At 41.1% G+C, this 24,723-nt stretch overlaps 1 protein-coding gene across 1 annotated transcript in view; it reads left to right on the top strand.

The window, feature by feature from the left end:
* Nucleotides 1–3,235: 3,235 nt before the first annotated feature.
* nr5a2 (nuclear receptor subfamily 5, group A, member 2) overlaps nucleotides 3,236–24,723 on the top strand; it is a gene marked incomplete at its 3' end in the record, with an annotated part of 58,332 nt that continues 36,844 nt past the window's right edge. Inside the window, exons 1-4 of the mRNA XM_083888639.1 lie at nucleotides 3,236–3,356; nucleotides 6,518–6,636; nucleotides 10,250–10,391; nucleotides 16,768–17,483. Of these exons, the coding sequence (XP_083744765.1) occupies nucleotides 3,275–3,356; nucleotides 6,518–6,636; nucleotides 10,250–10,391; nucleotides 16,768–17,483 (1,059 nt within the window). The 5' untranslated portion in view covers nucleotides 3,236–3,274. The remainder of the gene's footprint in view (nucleotides 3,357–6,517; nucleotides 6,637–10,249; nucleotides 10,392–16,767; nucleotides 17,484–24,723) is intronic.

Genomic DNA, 24,723 nt, shown 5'->3' with positions numbered 1-24,723 from the left:
GTGTGAATATAGTGAAACATAGTTTTGACTGAGCTGCAGTCATGGTACTGATTATCCAGGGTAACTACAGCACGGCACACAACTGTTTTCACCATGAAAGTTATGATCAGTGTCAATCAGCAAAAAAAAGGACTAAAAGGGAAACTAAATGAGACAGACACATTTCCAATGAAATGATAAGGCTGATCTGAGTGACCTGCAGTTTAAATACAAAACTGTCGGTCAACACCATGACAATTTGTCAGTTAGTGCAAACTGGTCAAAAAAGGAAAAGTCAGTTGTTTTCCAAATTATTTTGTCTGATTGTACACTATATTGACTGAAAAAAGAAGGGTGATTCTAGCGCGCATTTGTTTTCTTCTTTTTCCTGTGTTTTGCTGATTCTACAGTAGATGATCACTTCCGCTGTCTTTGTTTTACATTGTTATGGCTCATTGCTCTGTATACAGAAAACAGTAGTGTGTGCGTGTGTGTGTGTGTGTGTGTGTGTGTGTGTGTGTGTGTGTGTGTGTGTGTGTGTGTGTGTGTGTGTGTGTGTGTGTGTGTGTGTGTGTGTGTGTGTGTGTGTGTGTGTGTGTGTGTGCCAATCAGATAATTTTAGAATTGGGAGGGAAACATGGCTGGCGATTAGTCCAAAGTTTGAGTCATGGTGTCAACGTGACTTTGCCTTTGTTTTGAAGTGATTCTGACCACCTAAAACTACAAACTGTAAAGACCACTCACTCCCTGTCGTTCTGTCTCATTGTCCCCATGTGTTTTCAGTTAATGTCTTATAGTTGTGAATAAAAAACACACTTTGTGATAGTTGTCTGTATTTAAATGTCTTGACCCGTATTTCATTTTCTTCTTTATGGTCTGTGGCCCTCATTTTCCTGCAGCATGCCACCATGTCTGTCTCTCTGTCTGTCTGTCTGTCTTTCCATAGGTTAATCATTCCAGCAGTGTTATAATGCCAGGGAAGCTCTTATCAGTGTCTGTGTCATTTTATAACCTAACCCCACCCCCACTTGTCCTCTCTCTCATTCTTTGGCTCCACCCTCACTGCCGGTCAGTAACCGCCCTTTAACCAATCACAGCTGGACTTTAAGAGCACTGGAGAGCGGAGCCTCCTGTACACTGTCACACATTGAGTTTGGTTTTCTGGTGAGCAGATGATGAAAAAAAAATAACCCATCAGTGCTCATGTGAGGCAGAAGGTGAGCTGATGACATGTGTAAACAGTGGGAGAATACGATTGTTTTCAGAATGAAAGTTCACAGCAAGTTAAGTGTATTTCATTCCGTGCCCATGGCAGGTGAGCCTCTAATGTGAGAGTATATATACATTGATGTAAACCAGGTCCAGGTGATGCTGTGTTTGCATCACAGTGCATGTGATCATTTTAATAAATGACTAGCAGATGACTGGAATGACATCAGCATGATCTATAGAGTATGCGTGATATTTGAAAACAGAAAAACTTGGTTGATTCTTCATATAGCAGATTATAGTTCCACATTGTACTACAGCTAAAAAATAAAAAATAGCTTTAGAGTTTATACTGAATACATTTGGTTGTTTCTGCTCTGATTTTCAGTCGTTTTCGGTACATTTTAGGATCTGAAAGTTTAGCTTTTCCTTAGATTGCTCTATCTCTCTCCCTGTGTGTGTGTGTGTGTATTTGTTACATCTTTATGACATTTTCTGGCATAAACACTACCCTTGTTAGTCCTTATGGAGACCAAAACCTGGTCCTACAATGACTTTGAATTGAAGTCACTGCAGTGTCCTAAGAAGAATAGCTAGTGTGTGTGTGTGTTCAGGTGTGTCTGGAGATCAGTCTGTCTGTGTCTCTCCTGCTCATCCCCTGGTTCAGGATGCAGTGCATTACACAGTGTATGAAGAGCGCCTAGAGTCGCATACATGTCTGACTGAGTTCATAACATTTAGAATGAGCCTGAGCCTGACGTCAGACCACTAATTGATCCCTGCTCTGCCCATTACTGACAACAATTCAGAAGCAAATGTACATATAATTTATGGTGATTTGATCAGAATTTAGAGGACACCATGATGTGAGCAGCCTGAGGCCGGCGCTGCTCACTGTTCCCCCCCGAAACTGAAACTAACGCACCTAAAAATCTAGTAATGATGCATATAGATATGTATGTGTTACGCGTATGGTTTCATGCAGAATGTAGTATGCCCTTTCGCTACATTAAGAAAGAAAGAAAGATAAGGTTTTTATTTGACTACATTTTATGACATGTAATAATCTATGACGGTGTAACTGTATTGTCCCACAGTATCTGACAGTGACCGTTTCAACTGAATTTAGTCCATTGTTTAATAATTTATTCACAACTAAACATAACGTATTAATACAACGTTTTAATAAATAAAAAAAATTAAAAAAGCGTGTATCGGCGCCCGTGTGTGCATGCAAGAGCGTCTGCTTTCACGTGTAACTGCGTCCCTTCGCCTGATTGATTTCCTCCCTCTCTCTCTCTCTCGCTCTCTCTCTCTCTCTCTCGCTCTGCTTTTAAAGTCCATCATTAACGGGATTTAACAGCTGAGATTTTTTGGAGACGCTGAACTGGAGGCTTTGAGGCGACGTTTCCCGGTCTCCTCGCCTGATTGGATCAGTGAAAGATGATGTCAGACGACTGCATGCGCCCGGGATTGGAGCAAGCGGCGTAAACAAAGCCGCGAGGAGGAGGAGGAGGAGGAGAGGTCTCCACATCTCTAGACAGTCCGACCGAATCCGACTTTACGCACAGGAGAGGGCGGCCCCGGCGGCGCGTACAGATCTGCTAAACGCTGAAAGTTACTGACAGTCCCACTTTAACGGGTGACGCGCTAAAAGACTTTTGGAAAAGCTGAAAGGAAACTTATCATCGTGTGTTTGTGTCGTTTTTTGTTTTGTTTTTTATTCCGGACATTGTCCATTTTTCTCGTTGGTCCTAACTCTGCGCAGTAGGAGCGAAGGGAGCGCTCGTGTAGTTGTTGCATTTATTTTTTTTTCATGTGTAAATGCAATTATGAAAAAAAAGAATTCGTGAAGTCGAATCAGAGCAGACAGGCGCACTCCTGCTGTGCAACCCGGTCGTTTGGAGCCAGTCTGAGCCGTTTGAATTCGGTGTCCTAGTCCGGTAACTGGAGGACTGACAGACACAGAAAGTAAGAATCAGACACTTGGGTCACTTTGAAGGTGTGTTAGTGGAACGCGTGTCTCACACGTTCAGGTGTCCCGCCGAGCGGTGCGGAGTCTCCAGCTTAGGCCGGCCGCGCTGACATGCTGCCCAAAGTCGATACTGAATCCTTGGGAATCTCTCGATCGTATGGGGAACAGGGGCACATGCCAAGGAATATGCAAGGTAAGAAGACCTGTCATTGATATGAATCTCTATAGACTACAACACTCACACGCTTCTGCTGCGGTGCGCTATCAGTGTAAATGTCCTCAGTGCGTAAAACCTTTAAAAAAAAAAAAAAAAACTTCTGAAAACGCTGACGCTTGTATTTTTTTTTATTGTAGACTGGTTTCTGTCGATATGACGAACACGTTAAGTCAAAGCCTGCATGTCTTTATTATACAGATATTTTTACTGTGGTTTCTAATTGATCCCAGTCTTACTCTGACATAAAGATGACGAGCAATGTGCGCAAATCCGACTTGGATCTTCTCTTTAAATGTTTTGGCCCATCATCAGACAGTGATTATTACCAGGTGCCACTCATGCTGGATGTGTGTGATAAAAAAAAAACTGTGAGGCAGAGCAGAAACGTGCATTTAGTTTTTGTCACTTCTGTGGTTTATATATGTAATGAATCACTTGAACTCACGTCACCGCAGAACTGACTTGTGAATTTTATTAACATAAAGAACAGCTAAGAAAAAAAATCGGGAAAAAATAAGCAAAAGAAAAACGATCGGCGGACAATAAATGTCGAGGCTTGTTTCAGTTTTTCAGATTTATTTTCGCTCCGTATACAATATTGAGCCAACATTGCACTGATAAGCCAAAAATAATTATTCTCTAATTTATTTATACATGGTAAAATTATCGTCATTGTGTTAAATGGTGAATTCAAATGTTGTTGTTTTATTATTTTTTTATCTATTCTGCAATTGGTTGAATTATGGCCCATTTATGTGATGGAATTGGAATATCATTAAATTAAATTTAAAGGGGCATTGAATAAGCTGTTGATTAACTCTTTATACATATATATATATATATGTGTGTGTGTGTGTGTGTGTGTGATTTTTTAAATGTGTTACATTTGTGTAGTTTTTATGTCATTAATGTTGTGGAAAAAATTGACAAAATGTATAGATTTGATTAGGAAAATACTTTTTAACGGTTAACTTATTCATTTCAATTCATTTCAATTCCCTATGTGGCACAAACTGAAACATCAGGATTATTATTGGGCCCAGTTTTTTTTTTTTCTTTAAAAAATAAATAATAATAAAATCTCACCACAAATAAAGCTGCAATGATTTAAAGAGGGACTCAATCTTCAGTCAAGATAAACTCGTGTCCCTCCTCATTGCTCCCAAGTCATTCCCACTGCAGTATAAACGCACTGTTAATTAGCCCGGTCTTGGGTTTTATGAGGCGCTGATAACACACACTCACAAGACGAGGAGTGGCTGTTGGAGAGTCCGTTATCTGCTTGTACACACGGGTGAAAACAAAGGTAGCTCGGAATGAAAGACGGTTTCTTTTCTTTCTTTCTCTCCTGTTTTTTTGGACACATGTCGTAGCCGTTTAGGAAACTGTCGGAGCAAGTGGCGTCAACTTGAGAGGAGAGCAGGTGAGAGACGGAGTTTTGACCGCTGACTTTCTTCATCCACTGTAAAGTAACTATACACACACCGAGAGAAGCACTTCATAGATGAGGTTTTTAAAAAGTATATAACCATATAACTCAGCATCTAATGCTATTCTAATTTATGACACATGTCAGTGCAGTGGCAGTGTACAGATTGGGCAAGTTCCTAGAGGAAACTATATGCGTAAATCCCTGAAAGACACGTTGAATTTCTTTATTTGGGCCGTTAGTACATTTTCCAACTGGGATTTATTCATTTATTTTCGTTATGCCACGGCCTCATCCTCTCCACAGCTGCAAATAAAGTCCCGATAACACAATTTTTCCTAATTAAATTTTGTTCTGAATTTGCAGCTGTCGTGCGTCATGACAACAGGCCCGGACAAATCATTTCCCCTTTTTCTTTTTTCCCTCCTTATTCTTTTTTTTTTTTTTTTTTGCGCTTTGGAGAAAGTTGAGAAAGTCGATTTGTGGGAAAGCAGCAGCAGCAGCAGCAGCAGCAGCAGCAGCAGCAGCAGCAGCAGCAGCAGCAGCAGCAGCAGCAGCAGCAGCAGCAGCTTCGGCAGCTCGGTCAAACTTGTTGCTTCAGCTGGAAATGTGCAGCGCGCGCGGATCCCAGCAGGGCAACGCGTTTACAAACCAGACATCATGCCTAATGAAAAAGGCTCTCAATGAGCACAGGAGTAGTTTAGAAGAGTATGTGCGTGTGTGTATGCATGTGTGTATGTGTGCGTGCGTGTGTGTGTCTAAGGGCCTTGGAAAAGCGTGTATTTTTGACAAAATATTTCCACTTTTACAACCGCACAGTGAAGCGTTTCTGTTTGATCCCGGCTGTCTTTTTATGATTGGCACCATAAACACTTTTGTAACTGTTGTAAACGTCAGTCTGGGTGTTTGCTCTGCGCTGTCACGCGCACTCTTATCAAAGCGACTATTTCTAACAAACGAGGCAACGAATGAACTGAGCCAAATCTCCACAAACACGATGAGGTTGGAAAAATGCGCAAAGAGCGATGCAATTATTATTATTATGATAAATATATTATTCCCGCGTTATATGTCCATTTTTTTTATTTTATTTTAAATAAGAGAAATAAACATGTCACACATTGACTATGTTTCCCCCCCTAGCGCTTGAAAGTGCAAGGTAAACGTCTGGCAAGATTATAAAACATAACATAAACTAAATGTTTTTGGCCCCGCAGCATTGCGATTGAGTCTTTGTGAAGAAAAACGATGTTGGTTCAAGTTGGGTTTGGATATTTTTTTTTTCCTCGCCTGCAGAGATAAGAGCCTTTTCTGTGTGTCTTCATTTGTCTGTGGGCGGTAACATGTTCTCCTCCAATCCTTAACTCTAATATCTCTCCATTTCCCCCCAGCGATTTCACGACTTAGATGCATAAATATTTATGAGGCTCGCTTTCATGAGCTTTTAATTTTTTTCTATTTTTTTTGTTTGCCCATGTCTGCAAAGATAGAATAGGACAACAACAACAACTGACCATTCTTCATATCCCTCTCCTCGTTTTAAACATTCAAAAGTCCAACAACAGAACTTAGTTTCTTGTGTGTTTCCTGTGACGGTACTTGATGGATGAAGGTGGACTTTTGGATAAGAGATTGCTCACTTCTCATCCTCGCTCTCTCTCTCTTTCTCTCTTTTTGCGCGTGTGTGTGTGTGTGACTTCCTCCGCAGCTCCCCAGATAAAAATGATGGACTACTCTTATGACGAAGACCTGGACGAGATGTGTCCCGTGTGTGGGGACAAAGTTTCTGGCTATCACTATGGACTCCTGACCTGCGAGAGCTGCAAGGTGAGTGTCCCAGTTCCCCAAAATGAAAATAGAATAGAATAAAATAAATAAATTACTCATTGCAACAATAACATGTAATCTCAGTGACAAAAACTAAATGTGTGTGTGTGTGTGTGTGTGTGTGTGTGTGTGTGTGTGTGTGTGTGTGTGTGTGTGTGTGTGTGTGTGTGTGTGTGTGTGTGACATTGTGTACTGGAACATGACCTTGTTGTGTGTTATGCTTTGGTGGAGAAAATATCTGAAGAGACAAATTTCTTTTTTAGCTCTATGTTTTTGTTTTGTCTAATTAATGGTATAAACTTCGCAAAGTGGATCAAACCCCCTCAGTATCAGGTTGTGTAGTTTGAGACTTAACATTTGCAGTTTTCAGTAGAAAACAGTGACGGAGAAAATGTAAATTTAGATATTGTTATATATATTTTTTTGTATATTGTTTCTTTTTAAAATACATTCCACGAGTAAAAGATTATTGCTATATCAGCCTCTTCTTTAACGTCTTAGCTCGATGGATTTGTTGGCAGTTACAGTTTTGCATGCAAGGCATTTAGGACTTGCAACAAGTATACATTTCAGTTCCTCCCCATTAACATTACAGGAAAAAGGAATGGCACAGAGGCCGAGGGTTGTTGTGACAGTTGATCTAACGAAACTTTTCCTGCCAGTGTCAGAGGATTTACAAAAGTGTCCGATGAGAAATGAAACAGCAGTTCAGACATGTTTTGTAATTTGTACGACCACTAAACATGGAAGGCAGGGGAGGAGGAGGAGGAGGAGGAGGAGGAGGTTTAACCCAGAAAACAAAGTACACAACCCTAATGAATCTGTTTGTATAAGCCCGTGTCCTGCTGTCTAAAACTCTCATCACACACTCATTACGAGCACTCGGGGTTGAAATACATTTCCACACACGTTAATAATGAGGCTACTGTAAAGCAAACAGTTGCCACGATTAATCCGAGCTCTATCAACAACATATTTGTCTCTTTCCCTCTATTTCCATCGGTCCACCTCAACACTTCTTTTTTTTTTCCCAGTCCAGTAAAGCTGTCAGCACAAAATTAAGCCAGGACAAATGTCTTTGCGTTAACACTATTCAGTGTAAAATTGCAGCGCGCGGTATTGATGCAGTGGCGCACATTACTTGCCCGTGTGATCATTATTCAAAGCAGATGCTATAGATTTTATCTTATATTATGACCTTGAGATGCTAAGCACTTGCTTGAAAGGAGACGTTGGCAGCATATTGCTGCTTTTCAGCCTCAGCGCGGGCTTGTGTTGCCGAAGCAATCCACAAACACATTTCCCAGTTAAGTTAAAAAAGAAACTGTGCTGTGTGTGTGTGTGTGTGTGTGTGTGTGTGTGTGTGTGTGTGTGTGTGTGTGTGTGTGTGTGTGTGTGTGTGTGTGTGTGTGTGTGTGTGTGTGTGTGTGTGTGGGATGTAGATGGAGAGGTCTGTTGTGCAGTGGAGTAGACTATATCATTGTTGAAACATTAATAATGTGGATACCTAAAGCTAGTTATTGATTATCCCTAAAATACAGACAGTCCATTCAGTAAAAGTATGATCGTCAGTGCTCAAGTGATATATCACTGACATGCTAGGCATCAAATATCACTATCAGCTGGCTGTGCAGTGTAGTTTCTTCCCTGGCCTTATAAAAACAGGGGCAATATAAGTATTTAATGTCATTATTTTAATTTTGTCATGTACTAGTTGTGTGTGTGTGTCAGTGGTGTTGTATCTCCCTAAAAACTTCCTTTAATTGCAAGATTATATCTTCTATGGAATATTAAATAAAATTGTAATACGGGTGAGAATTCTTTTTTTAAGGTTCAGCTCGGTTGGCTGTTTTGGCCGCAGAAGCGTGCGCACACACACACACACACACGCACACTCACAAGCATGCAAGCGAGATAGAAAGAAACAAACAAGTGATGATTCTTTACTTTAGACTCCCGTAATTATACACCACCGCCTCACATTCGTGCACATACACACACACACACACACACAGAGAGAGAGACAGTGTTTACTTATTGGTCCACATAGAGTAAATATGGCACCACATCATATCTATTTGTAACAAGAACAAAAAAAAAGCTGGGCTGCAGTGTTCTCGTCTGAACCTTGCGTGCCTCTTTTTTTTTGGGGGGGGGGGGATTAAGTCCTAAAATACTGACTTCACAAGCAACTTGTAGAAAGTTTTAGAGTCAGATGTATCATGTGCATATAAAACAACTATATTTATGATCTGCAGAAACTTAAAGGAGATAAAAATGACCAAAGCAAGTTTGGATGTAATTTAAATTTAGCACATTTGTACAAATAAAGAATGTACATGAGTCTTGGCATCAGATGGGATAAATTTACTATGAGAATTATATTTTCCCTGCTTCGCGCTGGTCAGTGTTGACATGTTGTAAGAGCCGTTATCTGGTTCCTCTTCTTGTGCAGGGAGCGTGCAGTCTTTTAGGAAGGCATCCCAAGGTCAGGAACACCCAGTTACTTTTTAAAATGTATGAAATACTTGCACATTATTTGAATGGGTGTCTTTAGGAAGAGTGCGCTTTGCAGGCGTGATTTCATGTTTTGTGTGAACAAGTAGCTCTTGTTCAAAAAAAATGATAAGTTATTTCGGAGTGGCAACAGGAGCACTTGCAGGAATCACTTTACGCACAAAATGAGAGGCCTTTTCTTACACTGAACTGCGGGTCGAACAAGAGCTTTTCAGTGAGAGGTTGTCCTCTTAATCTCCAGAAGTGAGATTGTGTGTGTGTGCGTGTTGTTTTTTTTAACAGCATGATATAATCCACTTTCAGATATTTATAACGCAGGCTCTGTGTTAAGTGGAAAATTGGAAAGAAAGTCTTCTCCGAACCATGGATTTTTTTTAGTGCTGAGATGTCAATAATCTAAAAGTAGGAGCTTTTTTTTTTTCTTTTTTTTTGGGGAACAAATCACACAGGGCAGATTGTCAATTAAATTTGTGTTTGGTGAGATATTGACAGCTGCACATTCCCTGTTTTTCAATGGTTTAAGGATTCTACTTCTAGGTTATGGATCTGGAATATGTTAATACCTTCCTCCCTTCGTTTGATTTCCACTGCTGCTGCCAATATCTAATGCCATGTTGCAGGTATGAATATCTGTAATCCCGGAACTGTGAATTATGGATATAATTTATTGGATTTTTGGGATCTCCGTGCACACATATTTTTTCAATAATTAAGTGGAAAAACTGAAAAAAGGCTTTCGACATAAATTTTAGCCTTTACATAAATAGGGAATATTAAGAATGGAAACTCCAATTTTGACAGATTTCATATAAATAGTTATAAAACAGCGAATAAAGGAGGCATGCGTTGAATTAAAGTTTTTTTTTTGTTTATGTTTTTTTTTTTAAGCTGGATGCATTTCTCGGCAATTGCAAATAATAAAATGTTTGTCTGTGTGTGTGTGTGTGTGTGTGTGTGTGTGTGTGTGTGTGTGTGTGTGTGTGTGTGTGTGTGTGTGTGTGTGTGCCTCTTCATCTGTCTGCGAGTGTGAATGGGCCAATTACCATTGCATTGCAGGGGTCAAGCAGGTTGACGTCTTAATTGGTTTTCTCCACAGGGCTTCTTTAAACGCACTGTCCAGAACAACAAGCGCTACACATGTATAGAGAACCAGAGCTGCCAGATTGACAAGACCCAGAGGAAGCGCTGCCCGTACTGCCGCTTCCAAAAGTGCCTCACTGTGGGCATGAAGCTCGAAGGTAAAACAACATGTTTCCATTTTTGAATTGTTTTGGCTTGTGGCAAAAAAATGATTTCACTTTTGCAGAAGTTTTGCTGTGTTTCTCCATTTAAGCATACGCATTTAAACAGAAGATGGGATATGATCTTGTGTGAGAGATGCTCATGTGTGGAGCTGTCACTAAATTAGATATAATGTGAAACAGTTGTTGTTGTTGTTTAAGAGAGAAGTTATTTCTATGCTGAAAGTGGCCAGTGGGATTTCACCATGTTGCTCAAGGGCTTTCGACCAGATTAAAGGGCTGATGTATGTGACTGTCCAGGAATCAGTTTTGGATTAAATACTACGATGATTAACTTGAGTCAAAGTTGCAGTACTACATTATACAAAGTGCTCAATTACATTTTTCACAATGTTAAAAGTGTCCCATGTGAGTGATATACAGTACTTTTATGTATTGTGTTTATGGATTATTATTACTGTTGCACTCATGTGCAATTATTTATTGTTGTGTGTGGTCAAGGTAGAGCTAATTTGCATAAACAAATCCACTTGTATCCTAATCTGTAAAGCAGCTGTTTGTAAAGTAATTGGGGACAAAGTTAAAGGTTTTTTTCTATGAATTGTTGACTTTGGTACAAGACTAGTATTTATACAAACCACCAGCATAAATAAAAAACAGGCACCTCTAGGCGAATGAACACACAGCTTCCATGCTTGCTTTCTTCATAAGCTATATCTATATTTTGCTCTTGGAGAATATTTATCTTTTCAGAGAACATATGTATATATATATGTCACAGTAAACACTGACTAATTGACTGACTCAAATTTGAGGCAGGTTTGGAAAAACAGATCCAGACAGTGTTACTGCATGCTGGCTGTATAGCATCACATATAATTCTAAGATATAGGCTAATGCCTGTTTGCAATTAGTTTCTGAAAGGAAAAATTTGTCACATGGCAACAGCTAACTGCTTCTGGACTTCCACAGAGGTGTTTCAAGAACGTCTACCAAAGTCTGAGTGAAATGACAGTCTTTTTTCCATGAATTCAAAATTGAATGCCGTTCATCTCAGCACATGATTTTTTATTTTTTTATTTTTTTGGAAACTGTGAGTGAAAATTATTATTCCATGATCAACTTGCATATGAGCACTTTCCCTCTACATTGAATATATCCACCCTTTTTTTTTTATAAATATGCTTTGACAATTTGATTGCCTGGACGAAATTAGATTATATTTATTCAAACATTTAACAATGAATATCTCAGTAATTTCAGTTCTCCAGAATGTGTGCCTTATGAAGAGAAACCTTTCATTTCAACCAAAACGTTGAAATCCTACGTTGCTTATTAGTATTTTGAGATGGGTTCAGTGGGAGTTGGGGGATATCTGGTAGCTGCTGTGCACTTAAACTTGCCAGACAGAGTAATAGATAAAATATTAAACTTGGCAGCAAGGCGAGAATGGTAATGATGATACTTTTGGCCAGCCATTTCGAGGTCTCTTTGTTTGATTTGAACGTGGCTCAGAAGCTTGTTCAAACATGCTTATCCAGGAGTGACAGGGTGGCAGGGCAAGAAATGCTCTTCAATGTTCAAAGATAATATTTAAGATCAACTATTTTTTTCACACATTATGTGGCAGGTTGGTCTGTGAAATCATTCATTCTGATATGAGCAAAGAGATCCTGAAGGTCAATGAGTAACTAACGTCTAAATATGTTTAATTCCTTCAATAATATATCTGCAATAAGTTATGTTATTCATACGGTTTCACATATTTGTATTTTAAACCAAATTAAGAATACCCAAGTCCCTGAAATGTTCACATATAATAGAAGAAAAACTTTATTTGCTGAAGAAAGGAACCTCCAAGAGGATGAAACTAAAGCAAAGGCAGCCTATAATCAAATCTTTCTGGAGGCTTCTCCCTTTACCTGCCACGAGCTGTGTAATTAATTTCTGTAAATTGTAAATGGCCGCTGGGCAGAACGTCCCAGACTGTCATTGCCAGCTGACACCAGTGGGGTGGGGGTAATGTTTGATTTGTTTTGCTGGTGGTAGCTTTTAGGCTCGGGGGCCAGACGGGCCCTGCAGCACTCTGTCAAGAGCCAGAAGCTCTAGTGGGCAACTCCTGCCACAACCTGTAAAGACCTCCCAGACAGAAAGTGTGACACCCCCCCCCCCCCACACACACAGACACACACACACACACTATCCATACAGTTCTCCTTGGTAAACACATACATATATTCATGAGAAGCCCAGAGAGGTGTTCAGAAGGCCAAAGGCAAGAAGGAGAAGATTCCATTTAATCCAAAAAAAAAAGTGCGTAAAATAGCTGTGAAAGAGAAAAGGTTTAGGGCCATGTGCTGTGTTATTGCAGTCTTTTCATTCCATTACACAACAGCTTGCTGCAACATGGGAATTCAGGATATCAAGTGGAAACCAAATGTGGACAAAAAAATGTGAGGGGAAACTCAAAGTATGATGTCTTTCTTGCATTTCTGACACATTCTTAGCCTTTCTGCTATTTTGATTCTGTTTGTTAATAACTTTGCCGAAAACTGAGCTGTACAGTTTGATGTTTGATACGATCACAGTAAAGGAGACTAATCGAGCGTAGGAGCGTAAACAATGTGAAACAGGAGGCTGATGCGTATCAGAGTGTTGTGACATGAGCCCAACACAAACTAAAGAGGACAAAAGAGAAACTTTGGATTGAATCAAACATAGTTCATATGGTGATGATATGGGTGCATCTTTTAACCACATGTCATTTTGTTGCTATTTAGTCTGTTTAATTTTACAAATCTTTCTCTCTTTTTTGGTTTAATTTGCTTCTTTTTTTATCCTTTCCTGTTACACTCGCACATATACAAACAATGATGACAGATCATGTCCACCACACAATCATCTCACCACACAGGCACCGTATATACACTGTAGCAGTAACTGTCAGCGAGTGTTGACTCATTGAGAAAAGAGGTTGGGGGGAGAAAAACACATCCTGTAATGGTACGACCCATTAGCATGTTATTCTCTAAAGCTGATGAAGCATGCTGCATCATCTCACCGGTATGATTTTCTTTATGTGCTCACTGGAAGTTGCCTTGCATCATATGCTTCACTGAGCTGTTTAATATTTGCCCCACTTGTGTATCATCTTTAAGGCAGAGCATAACAATAATACACTGTATCTGATAGTGGTATACATGTATAACCGTGAGAAGATGTTTTTAAGTGTATATTTAACTCGACAGCCACTATCTGAAAAATAATCAAGATGTTCACGATACTATGCCAGTCAATCAAATCAAAACTAAAAAATCAAATAATATAAACATTTGAAGATGCCTTTGTTGGATACCAATCTACTGACAAGGCTTCCTGTCTCACTTTTTTTCCAATAATTTACATTGAACCATTTTTTACATGCAGTTAATCCTAATCTGAATTCATAAATTACTACAAATGTAAAGCAACTACAGGACCATTGAGCTGAAATTAGCACCACCACTCTCATGTTTTTATCGCCCTCTCTGTCGCTGTTTCCCCCCCCTCTCTGTTTTTTATTTCCTCCCTGTCTCCAGCTTCTTCACTCACTGATTTGTCTTCCATCAGCCTCCCAGTACCTGAGGTATAGAAGCCAGGGAGCTGTCCCATTACTTATGCATAGGTATCATAGGTATTCATGTGTGTGCATGGGATAGGGCGCATCCGGAGCAGAGGCTGGGGCACCGACATGACAAACAGGGTGTCAGCAAGGCTCTGCGAGACCCATTAATATGCCGGTGGCCGACAGGGATACTCACCTACGCACGCTTAATATTCCTGTATATTAAACAACCATAAATCAGAGGCTATAAGAGCTGAGGGCTGTGTGTATGTGTATGTGTGTGTGTGTGTGCGTGTGTGTTTGAGATGTGTTTGAGTGTTTTGGGCCTATGTGTCAGTGTGTGTGTGTACAGAAAAAGTGTGTAAATGGTGTGTTTGTGCATTTCTGTGTTGGCGTATGTGTGAGATGATGTGCATGAGGCGGACTCGAGGTGTGTGTGTGTGTGTGTGTGTGTGTGTGTGTGTGTGTGTGTGTGTGGGGGGGGGGGGGGTGTCGAAAATTGTGTGTTTCACTAACAGGAAGTCAGGTGAGATCTAAAGAGGAACAACAACATCAGCCTTTTAGCCTTTCAGCCTTGCTTTAGCCCCAAAGACTCACTGTTAACTCTTCATATCTCCGTACTGAGATCCTCAAAATAACAGAATAAGACAAAAACAGGGGATTTTTTTTTTCCATAAACCATTTCTCCTGTTGATTGTGTGGCTTGTTTTTCTTTTCATTGGTGGCGACTGTCACCATCATGCTTCCGACACAGCTTGTCTTGTTTATGCCACACAAATCAGAAAAGGACCACAGAGATCAAGTCTATAATACTGTATCACTTGGGTTGCATATGAAATATTTTCCAACAACATTTACAAATTTATATTTAAAGAATTGTTGCTATAAACTTCAGTCCCTGCAGAACCTTGTCCATTAACACCTCACTCAAACCCATGCTTACACTCTTCCCCTCCCCCCTCCATATTAATCTGTGTTACATGCATGCAAATCACCTTGTTTAATTACAGACAAAGAATCAGTGCATGTGTTTCTCTCTCTCTCTCTTTCTCTCATGCCACACACACACACACAGAGAGAGAGAAAGAGCGAGAGAGACCTGCACCCCCCAAGTCTTGATATTCATGATGTGATGTGGGTCTCTGGGTCCGAGGCAGACAAGTAGGCAGCCAGGGCTTAATTTTGTTTTCCCAGTAGGGCCAACTATTAGTTTCTCAGCTCATTAATTACGCTGTTGTGGAGAAATCATTAATAGTTAAAGTTGCCCTACAATGATGTATAATGGATACATTTGGCGAGGATTCCTCTCCATTTTTCTTTGATATGTGCTCGCCTTCGATAAAACCGGGATGACTGTTGCACCAGAGTTGACCTCAAGCGTGTTTGGAAATGGCAGATTGTGTGTAGTGTAGTGTCTGTCCTGCTCTCTTCTTTCTCAGCGATCAGCAGTTTATGATGCTTTTCATGTTGGTGTGTGTCAGCATGTGCATGTGTTTGTGTGTATGTGTGTGTGTGCGCCTCCCCTCTTGAATCCTCTCACTCAGATCAGTGACAGACACTTTTGTGACGGAGGTCATTAAAATCACTCCCAAGGCAGTTCAGTATGTGTAAGAGTGTGTGTTTTTGTGTGTCTGCGTGTGTGTCTGCCCCTCATCACCCTGCCACACTGTCCACACCCCCTTTTTTTAATTTTCCGTCTCTGTTCTTTCATTCATTTGGAGTGGACTATCCACTGCATATTCACGGGGCAAATCTCTATGAATGTATTTGCATATCATGTGGGTTTACTTCTTTCTTTTAGGAGAGGGTGTAAAGAGCATAATGAATACAATAAAAATAAGTTTATAATCTGCTGTATTGGTATTGGTATGGGGCGGGAGGGGGGGGGGGGCTTGTATGGTCTCCCAGACGTCCGTTAGCTTGTGGCACACAGCGCTCAGTGAGTAAGTGGTAATTAAGTATGAATAATTAACACCAGCGCTCCCCGACTGGGAGACAGCATAGCAGGTTCCCCGTGGCAGCAGTCGGACAGATCACACATGGCCCTTGTAGCAGTCCACTGTGTTCCTGGCTTGTTCATTAGAAATACCCACAGCTCAGACTAGTTGTGATCCTCACCACAGGATTCTGCAGTGAAAGTGGAGGCGGGGGGGGCATCGTGGTTATGTTTGGTTCATCAGTAGTAAAAAAAAAAAAAAGAACTAGCCCCAATGTGCTTATTGTCAGCCTTTTCAGCCAATACGGTTTAATCTAGAAAAAAAACATTTGTTATTGAACAGTGATATTTGAAGCTTTTAGATACACAGTGTATTTTGAAAATCAGTATCTAGCTCATGAGGTGTGTATTCCCTGAGTGGTGGTCAGAGATAGCCAGCTGTATAGTGATCGTTCAGCAGAGCGGCTTATAGAGGTTGGTGTTTCTGGTCAATGAGTTACAGCACTATCTATTAGACCTGTGTGGTTTAAGAGTCAACATGTAAATGTCAAGTGTAATCACCAGAGGAACACCTTTTGGCCTATATCCAAGTAGGACGAGTTCCCCTTATAATGCCATGCAAACGTGCATGTAAAAACCATCTTCTTGCTTTTACCATTCCCACACAGTAATCAGTTACCTGCCTCAAGACAAATTAGTTATAACATGATTTGAAACACTCCAGAGTTGTATATACAGTCATAAGGGTCAGATATTTTATTATAACAAAGACAGAGCACTAATTCTGTCCTTTCTTGTCTCCTTTTTCCACTCCTCCTCCTCCTGGCTCTCAGCTGTGCGGGCAGACCGCATGCGGGGCGGTCGAAACAAGTTCGGCCCAATGTACAAACGTGACCGGGCTCTCAAGCAGCAAAAGAAGGCACTGATCCGAGCAAATGGCCTAAAGATCGAGGCCATGACTCAGGTGATGCAGGCCGTGCCTACCGACCTCACCATTTCCTCAGCCATCCAGAATATCCACTCAGCCGCCTCCAAGGGCCTTCCACTGAGCCACCACACCGGTCACCACACTGGGCACCACCACCATCACCACCACCATCACCATCACGCCACTGCCCTGCCCCCCACAGACTACGACCGCAGCCCATTTGTCACTTCGCCAGTCAGCATGGCAATGCCGCCACACGCCGGCAGCCTACAAGGCTACCAAGCAGCCTACGGACACTTCCAGGGCACACGCACCATCAAATCAGAGTACCCAGACCCGTACACCAGCTCGCCAGAGTCCATCATGGGCTACGCCTATGTCGATGCCTACCAGTCAGGCTCACCGCCCAGCTTCCCCCACCTGATTGTAGAGCTGTTAAAGTGTGAGCCAGATGAACCACAGGTTCAGGCCAAGATCCTGGCATACCTGCAGCAGGAGCAGGCCAGTCGTGGCAAACACGAGAAGCTCAACACCTTCGGCCTTATGTGCAAGATGGCCGACCAGACACTTTTCTCCATCGTGGAGTGGGCACGCAGCAGCATCTTCTTCCGTGAACTTAAGGTAAGCGATCATCATGGATCATCTATGAGTGTGCTCTGTTCATTTGATTTTGTTATTGTCATGCTTTGTCCATCATTTCTATCAATTATGAGAAACATTTTAGGCTTTGATTTAACCAGAAGGACATCTTTGTTTGTTTGTATATATATATATATATATATATATCGGCTATATATATAGCCAATTTTGCAGGTTTTATTGTTTTTTTTGGAATGGTTTCAAGTTTTGCTTCCAATGGGTACATATCTCACCGATCAGAATGTGAATTGTTGATGGCGTTATATTAAATATATCAAATAAGCAAACGGGTACAGCTCGGACTGTTTACGAACAAAAAAATATTGTCATATTTTCAAATTTAAGAGGTTAAATTTAAGCTCAACTTAACTTCTATCATCTCTAGATGCCTGTTTCTTCCTGTGACAAGATTTTCTTCCTAGTCCTAGTCCAATTCTCTAGTTTAGACGACCACCCAGAGCTGCTTTACACTACAGATTTTGCCATTCACTCATTCACACTCATTCACCCACACACCCATACATTCACACAACACATCTACGTGCAGTGCATTTTCTATCATACATCTTCTAACCCAGGAACAGGCTGCGCAGCGCTCAGGAGCATTTTTGGGTTAAGTGTCTTGCCCAAGGACACGTCAGCTTATTGACTTGTGGAGCTGGGAATCAAACCAGTGAAAGACGACTCCTTAGTGTGTATACTAGGGTGCATTGCAATTTACCTCCAAGTTATTCATAAGTTCATGCCATTTATTCATGTTGCAGTTGACGTGCAAATGCCTTATCTTTGTACCCCCCCACCACCACACACACACATACACACACACTTTTTGTAATGCTAAATATCTCACTGTCATTGACAGTGCTTAACAGAGTTCAGAAACATCACTTGTTCAATCCTTCATCTTCAGCTGGGCTTTTATCTTCCTTCTTTATGCACCGACTGAACATTAATGCAGAGTGCAGAGGACTGTGGCTGCCACCACTGTCTGGTCCACTGCATGATCAAAATTCAGCAGTCACTCTTATTTATGTGTTTGATACATTCTGACACTTTTGATACTAACAGGTTTCTATAGTCTGAGGGTTTTATGTGAACTGAATACTGCTTATCTCCAACGGAGAGGTGACGATTTCACTAGTTTAAGTGAGGTTGTTTCTAAACTTTAGTTATTTATACAAGACATAGGCATATAGGAAATATGTCAAAGCTCTTAAAATGACATTTTATCCTGGTTATCGTTGTGTCTGCTGTGACTAGCCCATACTAAGCGTCCACCAAAGCCTCATTGTAAAAATGTGATATTCATAACAGAGCCTAAGGGACAGTTTTTGGGTGTGCATTTGTGCACTTGCAGCTTTATCCACTCTGAATAAAGGTTATTATTTGGAGCAGCATGAAAGGCATTTGATTAGCCTGTGCTTCACCTGTTTGTCTCCCCCCTCCTTTGTCTGTTTGTTTCCGACTGCGTGACTAAAGCCTCAGCTGCATATTAATGGTTCAGAGCTTGTTGCAAAATTCCCCCCAAAAATATTTGATATTATGCTTTCAAAAGGGAGGTGAAACAACAAATGAAATACATGCAATATTAAAATATGTGCCAATTACAACATGGATAAGAGTCCTTGAAAAGCACATGTTGACATTTAGCAAACACCGTGTCTCTGCTATTGACATTTTATGGATCTGTGTTTGCATTCAACTGGAGTAAGAAGTGCACACTTATAAGACACACACACAGAGACTCATCATGGGGTGTGGCGACAGCAAATAATTATATATGGTTTGCCCATTAACTTAGAATGATCATTTTCGCTGCTCGGTGAAGCCTCTCTATTTCTCACACCCTTGTCCTAATTCAATTATCTCAGCCACTTATGTTTGTCACTCCCTGATTTGCTGCTGAATGAACCGTCATTATGTTTTCCTAATGACTACCCCTTATTAGTGGAGCTTAATAGCAGCTGAACTGGGTGCCTGTTACAGAGATAGAAAATGACCATGGCTCTGTGTGCACACACACACACCTCCACCCCACACTCACACAAAAACCTCTCCTGCGTCAGTCACTGGTTTTGGTGATTTGTGGCAAATTTCACTTAAGTGCCGAAGATAATTAAACTCAACCACCTCTGACTCCACCCCCCAAACCACTGCAAACACAAGTGGGACTGGAAAATAATGTGCTAGCTGTGGCTTTGACAGTTTTTCCCACACAACAGGGTTTTCGCTTTCCGGTGCGTTTCTCGTCAGCAATGAACAGGAGGACTGCTGAGCAAAGCTGAGGGGCTTGTACTGTAAACGTGACAATAAAGCAAACCACGAGCTGTAGTCTAAAAGTTATCAGCTCCATTTGTTAGTTCAATTAAAAACACTGCATTTTTCTAAAACAATAGGACCTTTGACATGTCCTGTTAATTAAAAAAACAAAACTGGCTGTTAGGTGCAAGATCAAGGCCGGACTCGAACGACGGGAAGCAGAGTAGAATTAAACGTTTGTCACAAGACGAGTGCAACACTGTAGGAAGCTATAAATACACTTTGATTTCACACGCGCGCACACACACACACACACATACATACACTCCCACATTAAGACACAGACAGTGCTCACACCAAACACACTGCCCCTCTCACTATTTTTAGTTCAGTAAGAACAAAAGAATTTCTCTGGTAACAGAGCCAAGCTGAGAGTGTGTGTCTGTGTGTGTGTGTGCGTGTGTGTGTAGCTGTCTGCCAAAAAAAGTGTTTAAAGTTTTAGTTTCTTGTGTGTTAGTTGGCTTCAGTCACGGGACTCATAAATATTTAGCCATTAGTAGGACCTTATAAAGAGCACTCCCCGCTCTACTCCATTGCGACGCGCTCTCTCCTCCCTTTCTCCCCCCTCTTTTTCTTGGGAATTGGCCATGACGTGCGGGACATTTATTTCTAACACCTTGGATCCGAGAAGTTGAGACGGGCTCTTCCCGCCAAGGTGCCTCAGTTTTGATTGGTTTAACACACAGACAATTAAAAAAAAAAAAGGGCAGTTTTGGTACACTGGTTTTGAAATCAGTGAAAACGTGTGCGATGAGGGAACATTTTGGCAGAGTTGCTGGCATGATCGCTGGCAGTTGTTGTATTGAAATTGAGTTGCGACAAGTGAGTTGAAAACAGGTGCATGTGTGGCTGTGTGTGTGTATTCATGTGTAGGCTTTTGTCTGGTTCATACGGTTGCCATTGCAAATAGGTTTTTTTGTTCTGTGTTTTTTCCCTCTCTATATAATCTGTGCTCAGTCCAGTCTGCACTTACGTTCATGTTATTTAAGATTTAAATTGAAAGATTGTTTATTGAGCCATTGATTTTCTTTCAGCTTTAATTACTGTCTGCATAAATATTTTGAGGTTTTTTGTTGTTGTTTTTTATGAAAAAACATCATGACTGGAATCCTATGTTCTACAGATAGCTGTTTTAATCAGACTTGTGTACAGATGAACATTTTCCAGTAGGCGTTTTGTTCATGCTGCAGTAGGCATTTGTATACAAATATTACTGCATTGGTGTTTGTCTGTTTGTGACTGTGCTGTGCCGTGCAGTGCTGCGCCATGGGAGGGAAAACACGTGTTTGTCCCTCACTGAAATTTCCGAGCACAGTGCCGGTGCAAAGCCACCCCTCCCCTCTCTTGTCCTACCCTGTCCCGCTTTGAACCCATCTGACCATCCTGGAGCCAACCACTAACCACCAACCACCCAGTTTAGTAATCTCTAAAGAGAAAATGCACCCACATGTTACAGGTGATACAGTACTGAAATTCAGATAACAGTAGTTCCAGGCTTTTTCTGGATTCACAACATGTAAGGAGAGTTATTGTTTGACATTCATATTTGACTGATGTAAAGATTAAATTCATATTTGCATTTAATGCGATCAATAAATGTAGCTGTTGTTATGTTTTAGCCCAATTTAATTACTGTAAACAATTAAAGGAACCACTAGAAAACAAATTTCATTTCATATTTTGTGAAAGCACAGGCCTCCTTAAAACACCTCCTCTAATGTTCCTGTTTGTGTTGCTGAGCACAAGTGTGGATGTTGCTCCACTTCAATGTGTGTGTATGTCTGCGTGCATGTGTGTTGGTGGTGACTCATGTTGTGGCAGGTCCAGTGATACCCACTCCTCCATTGTTCCTGTGGATGGCTGGCTTGACTCCCACCACAAACACAATGGGACGGAGAATGTAACAGGGCGATCGGGACTATTGATGATTCATATGTTTATGTCTCACCTTCCTAACGCTACTCTCTTTTTAATCGAAGCCGCCACCGCCACCACCCTCTTCCTCTCTACACCCTTTAATAAAAAAGGATGTGGTGTTTGGACAGCGAGCACTTTGTTTGCCTTGTCAAAACACGACATACAGAGACTATGAAGCAACACAAAACACCGTGTCAGAAAGACTTCAGTAATCCAATCCATTCATTCTGGGACAGTTCAGCTATATTATCATAATCAGCAGAGTTGTAGTGCTATTTCTTTAGGTAGACCTATGGTGCATGTGCATGCTTAAGTTGTGGCTTGCTTTGAAAGTAGTCATTAATAATTCACCACATGATAAAATGTCGGACTGACTTTTCCTTATGTTCTAAGGAGACTGTTAATGCAACACGCTCCTAAGTAGCCCCAGATCATTTATTAAAAAATGTAGCTAAGTAAGAAGGATGAAGCTCAGTGCTGAGTGAACTGGTTTTTCGTTATTTGAAGCTTCGCTAAATAGGAAACAACCAGGAAGAGATAATGACAAAAGGATGTTGCGAGGCCTTTGTAAGGTGATGTCCCGATGGTTGGTGTTCCACATCATTCCACATACTATCATTAGTTCAACTATATTTGCAGATGATGATAGGATCGTATTGTACATTATTCAAATCAAATTATGGACATTTTTCTGTGTGATGTCTCTCTCGTGCACTCCTGCAGCTTTAGTTAGTCTTTAGTTTTTGCATCATGCCTGTCTTGTCGTGTGTGCTATATCTATTTTAGTTGTGTATTAACTACAATGCATTACGGCAATATACTGGAAGGAAATATGATTTTGGTCTGGACTATAAAACTGATGCATTCTTACGTTCTCATATGGAGATTTCTTATTTTCACCCTCAGCAATATGACACCTATGATTTGAAGTTGGTATAGGCTGAAAGTGACTTCAATTCAAAATGCTGTGTAACTTTATACATATATTTAGTCTATTCACCTGATAAAGGAGGAGCAGGGAGGAAAATACCCGTGACGTTTTGAAATGTGGCTTCACTGTTTATTTTAGTCACCGAGGGAGCTTTTTGGGGAAAATCAGAACAGGTTTTTCTGCTTTTCTGTCTCCTTTTTTCCCCCAGTTTTGTCTCTGCGTGTAGCACGAATGGCAAAAGCAGAACCGAGGGCCATTAAGTTGAGGAGGAACTGTATTAGAAGTCCTGTTCCCTGGGAAAGCTCCCAGCTGAGATGGGACAGCCATATTGGATAAACAGATGGCTGGGAAGAGGAAAGGACAGGCGAGGAGAACAGAGGTGAAACAAAGAGAGGAGATTAGAGAGAAAACGAGGAGAGGAGGAGGAGCAGGAATAACAAAGAAGAGAGGTTTAATGTAAATTAAATTGCACACCTGTTTTCTTATTAAATACACTTTTTCTGCACGTTTGCTCATTAAAATAGAAATTACACAGAAAGTATTCCATCTTTCATCCTGTTCAGCTGGATGAAACTCGACTCTAAACTCAACTCAGCATCTCATCAAATACACAGAAATCTGCTACAACCTAAAAATAATAATAATAATAATAATAAAAAAAATACTATTTGAAACAGTAGAATTATTTACACCACTGACTGTTTGTTGCCAGTTTATTTGACTCCTCCAAGCGGCTTCAAGTCAGTCAATCACACATTGTGACAGATCCCCGGGGTGGAGAAGGAGGGGGCTGATGTTCACATCTCACACCTGAATATTCTCCACTTATAGATTTACCTGAGTGAATAATGTAAGGTCCTCTGAAGCGCTCCACTCTGCCCTATCTCACCCCCCTCCTTACCTCCCCTCTATCTACATCCATAAATATTACATGAATTTTCTTTGGTGAAATTATACCTGCACCACCCGCCCAATTCCAACTGCAGGGTCTTTTTCTACAGTCTTAGTTATCCTGCTTCTACACACACACACACACACAGGGTTGTTCAGTTATTCTTCCCAGGACACGGCATTGCTTTCCATTCATTTGAACGGCCTAAACAAAGTGTTATCCACAACCAGTAAATGCCCAACCCTAACTTCAAACTAAACACTATTCAAATCTTAGCCCTCAAAAATAAAAACCTAACCAGTTCCTCAGAAATGAGGTTGTGCCTCATTAGGACCAGGCTTTGATCCCCATGAGGATCCCCAAGGTCAGTGTTTATGCCAGAGAAGATCCTGAAAAGGTACACACACATGTTTGTTGGTTGCACCTTGAAAATTAAACAGCTCCTGGATAGGTCATAGAAAAAGGTGTGAATGTGTGTGCGTGTGTGGGGGGGGAGGGGGGTATATTACCATTGGCCTGCTTTGACCGGTGATTGCACCTTTTCTTTTTTTTCCCTCACGCCCCATAACTAAGTGGAAATGAATAAGCCGTTTTAGGTGTGATCTGTGAACCCTGGGAAGTGGTATATCTATACCAGCCTCCACACACACACACACATACACACATGTCCCAGGCCTCAAGGTGCAATGCCTGTCTTGTCACAAAGGTCAGTGCCCCCCCCCCCCCCATCCAACATTGTCCCCTCCCAGTTCCCCCAATCCTGACAAAGTGCACTGCTAGTGATGTGCACAGTTGGCAAAGATTTGTAACTGTTTCCCTGCAGTCCATTTAATTTGAATTATTCTGTGGGCTGGGGTGCTCCTTTCAGCACACACACAGAGACACACATAGAGCTTGTTGTGTTTGCTTTACATGAGCTTGAAGCAACAAGGGGGGAGAGAACGGATGCAGATACAAAAAGGGATGGAAGGAGAGTCTCAATGAAGACAGAAAGAGAGAGGGGGTACAAGGACTGACATGAGATGACAATGAGAGAAAGAGAGAGAACGAGTCAGAGCCAGAGAGCGATATTTCAACAAAATGGAGAGAGAGAGAGAAAAAACACTTTACTCTGAAAGATAAAGAGAAGTAAAACAGGGAAAATAGAGAGAGAGTATGAGGAG

Source organism: Microchirus variegatus (assembly GCF_963457635.1).
Source record: "Microchirus variegatus genome assembly, chromosome: 4".
In the NCBI taxonomy this organism is placed as follows: Eukaryota; Metazoa; Chordata; class Actinopteri; order Pleuronectiformes; family Soleidae; genus Microchirus; species Microchirus variegatus.
The sequence above is the reverse complement of the archived record's forward strand: the minus strand, read 5'-3'. Positions and strand labels throughout refer to the sequence as shown.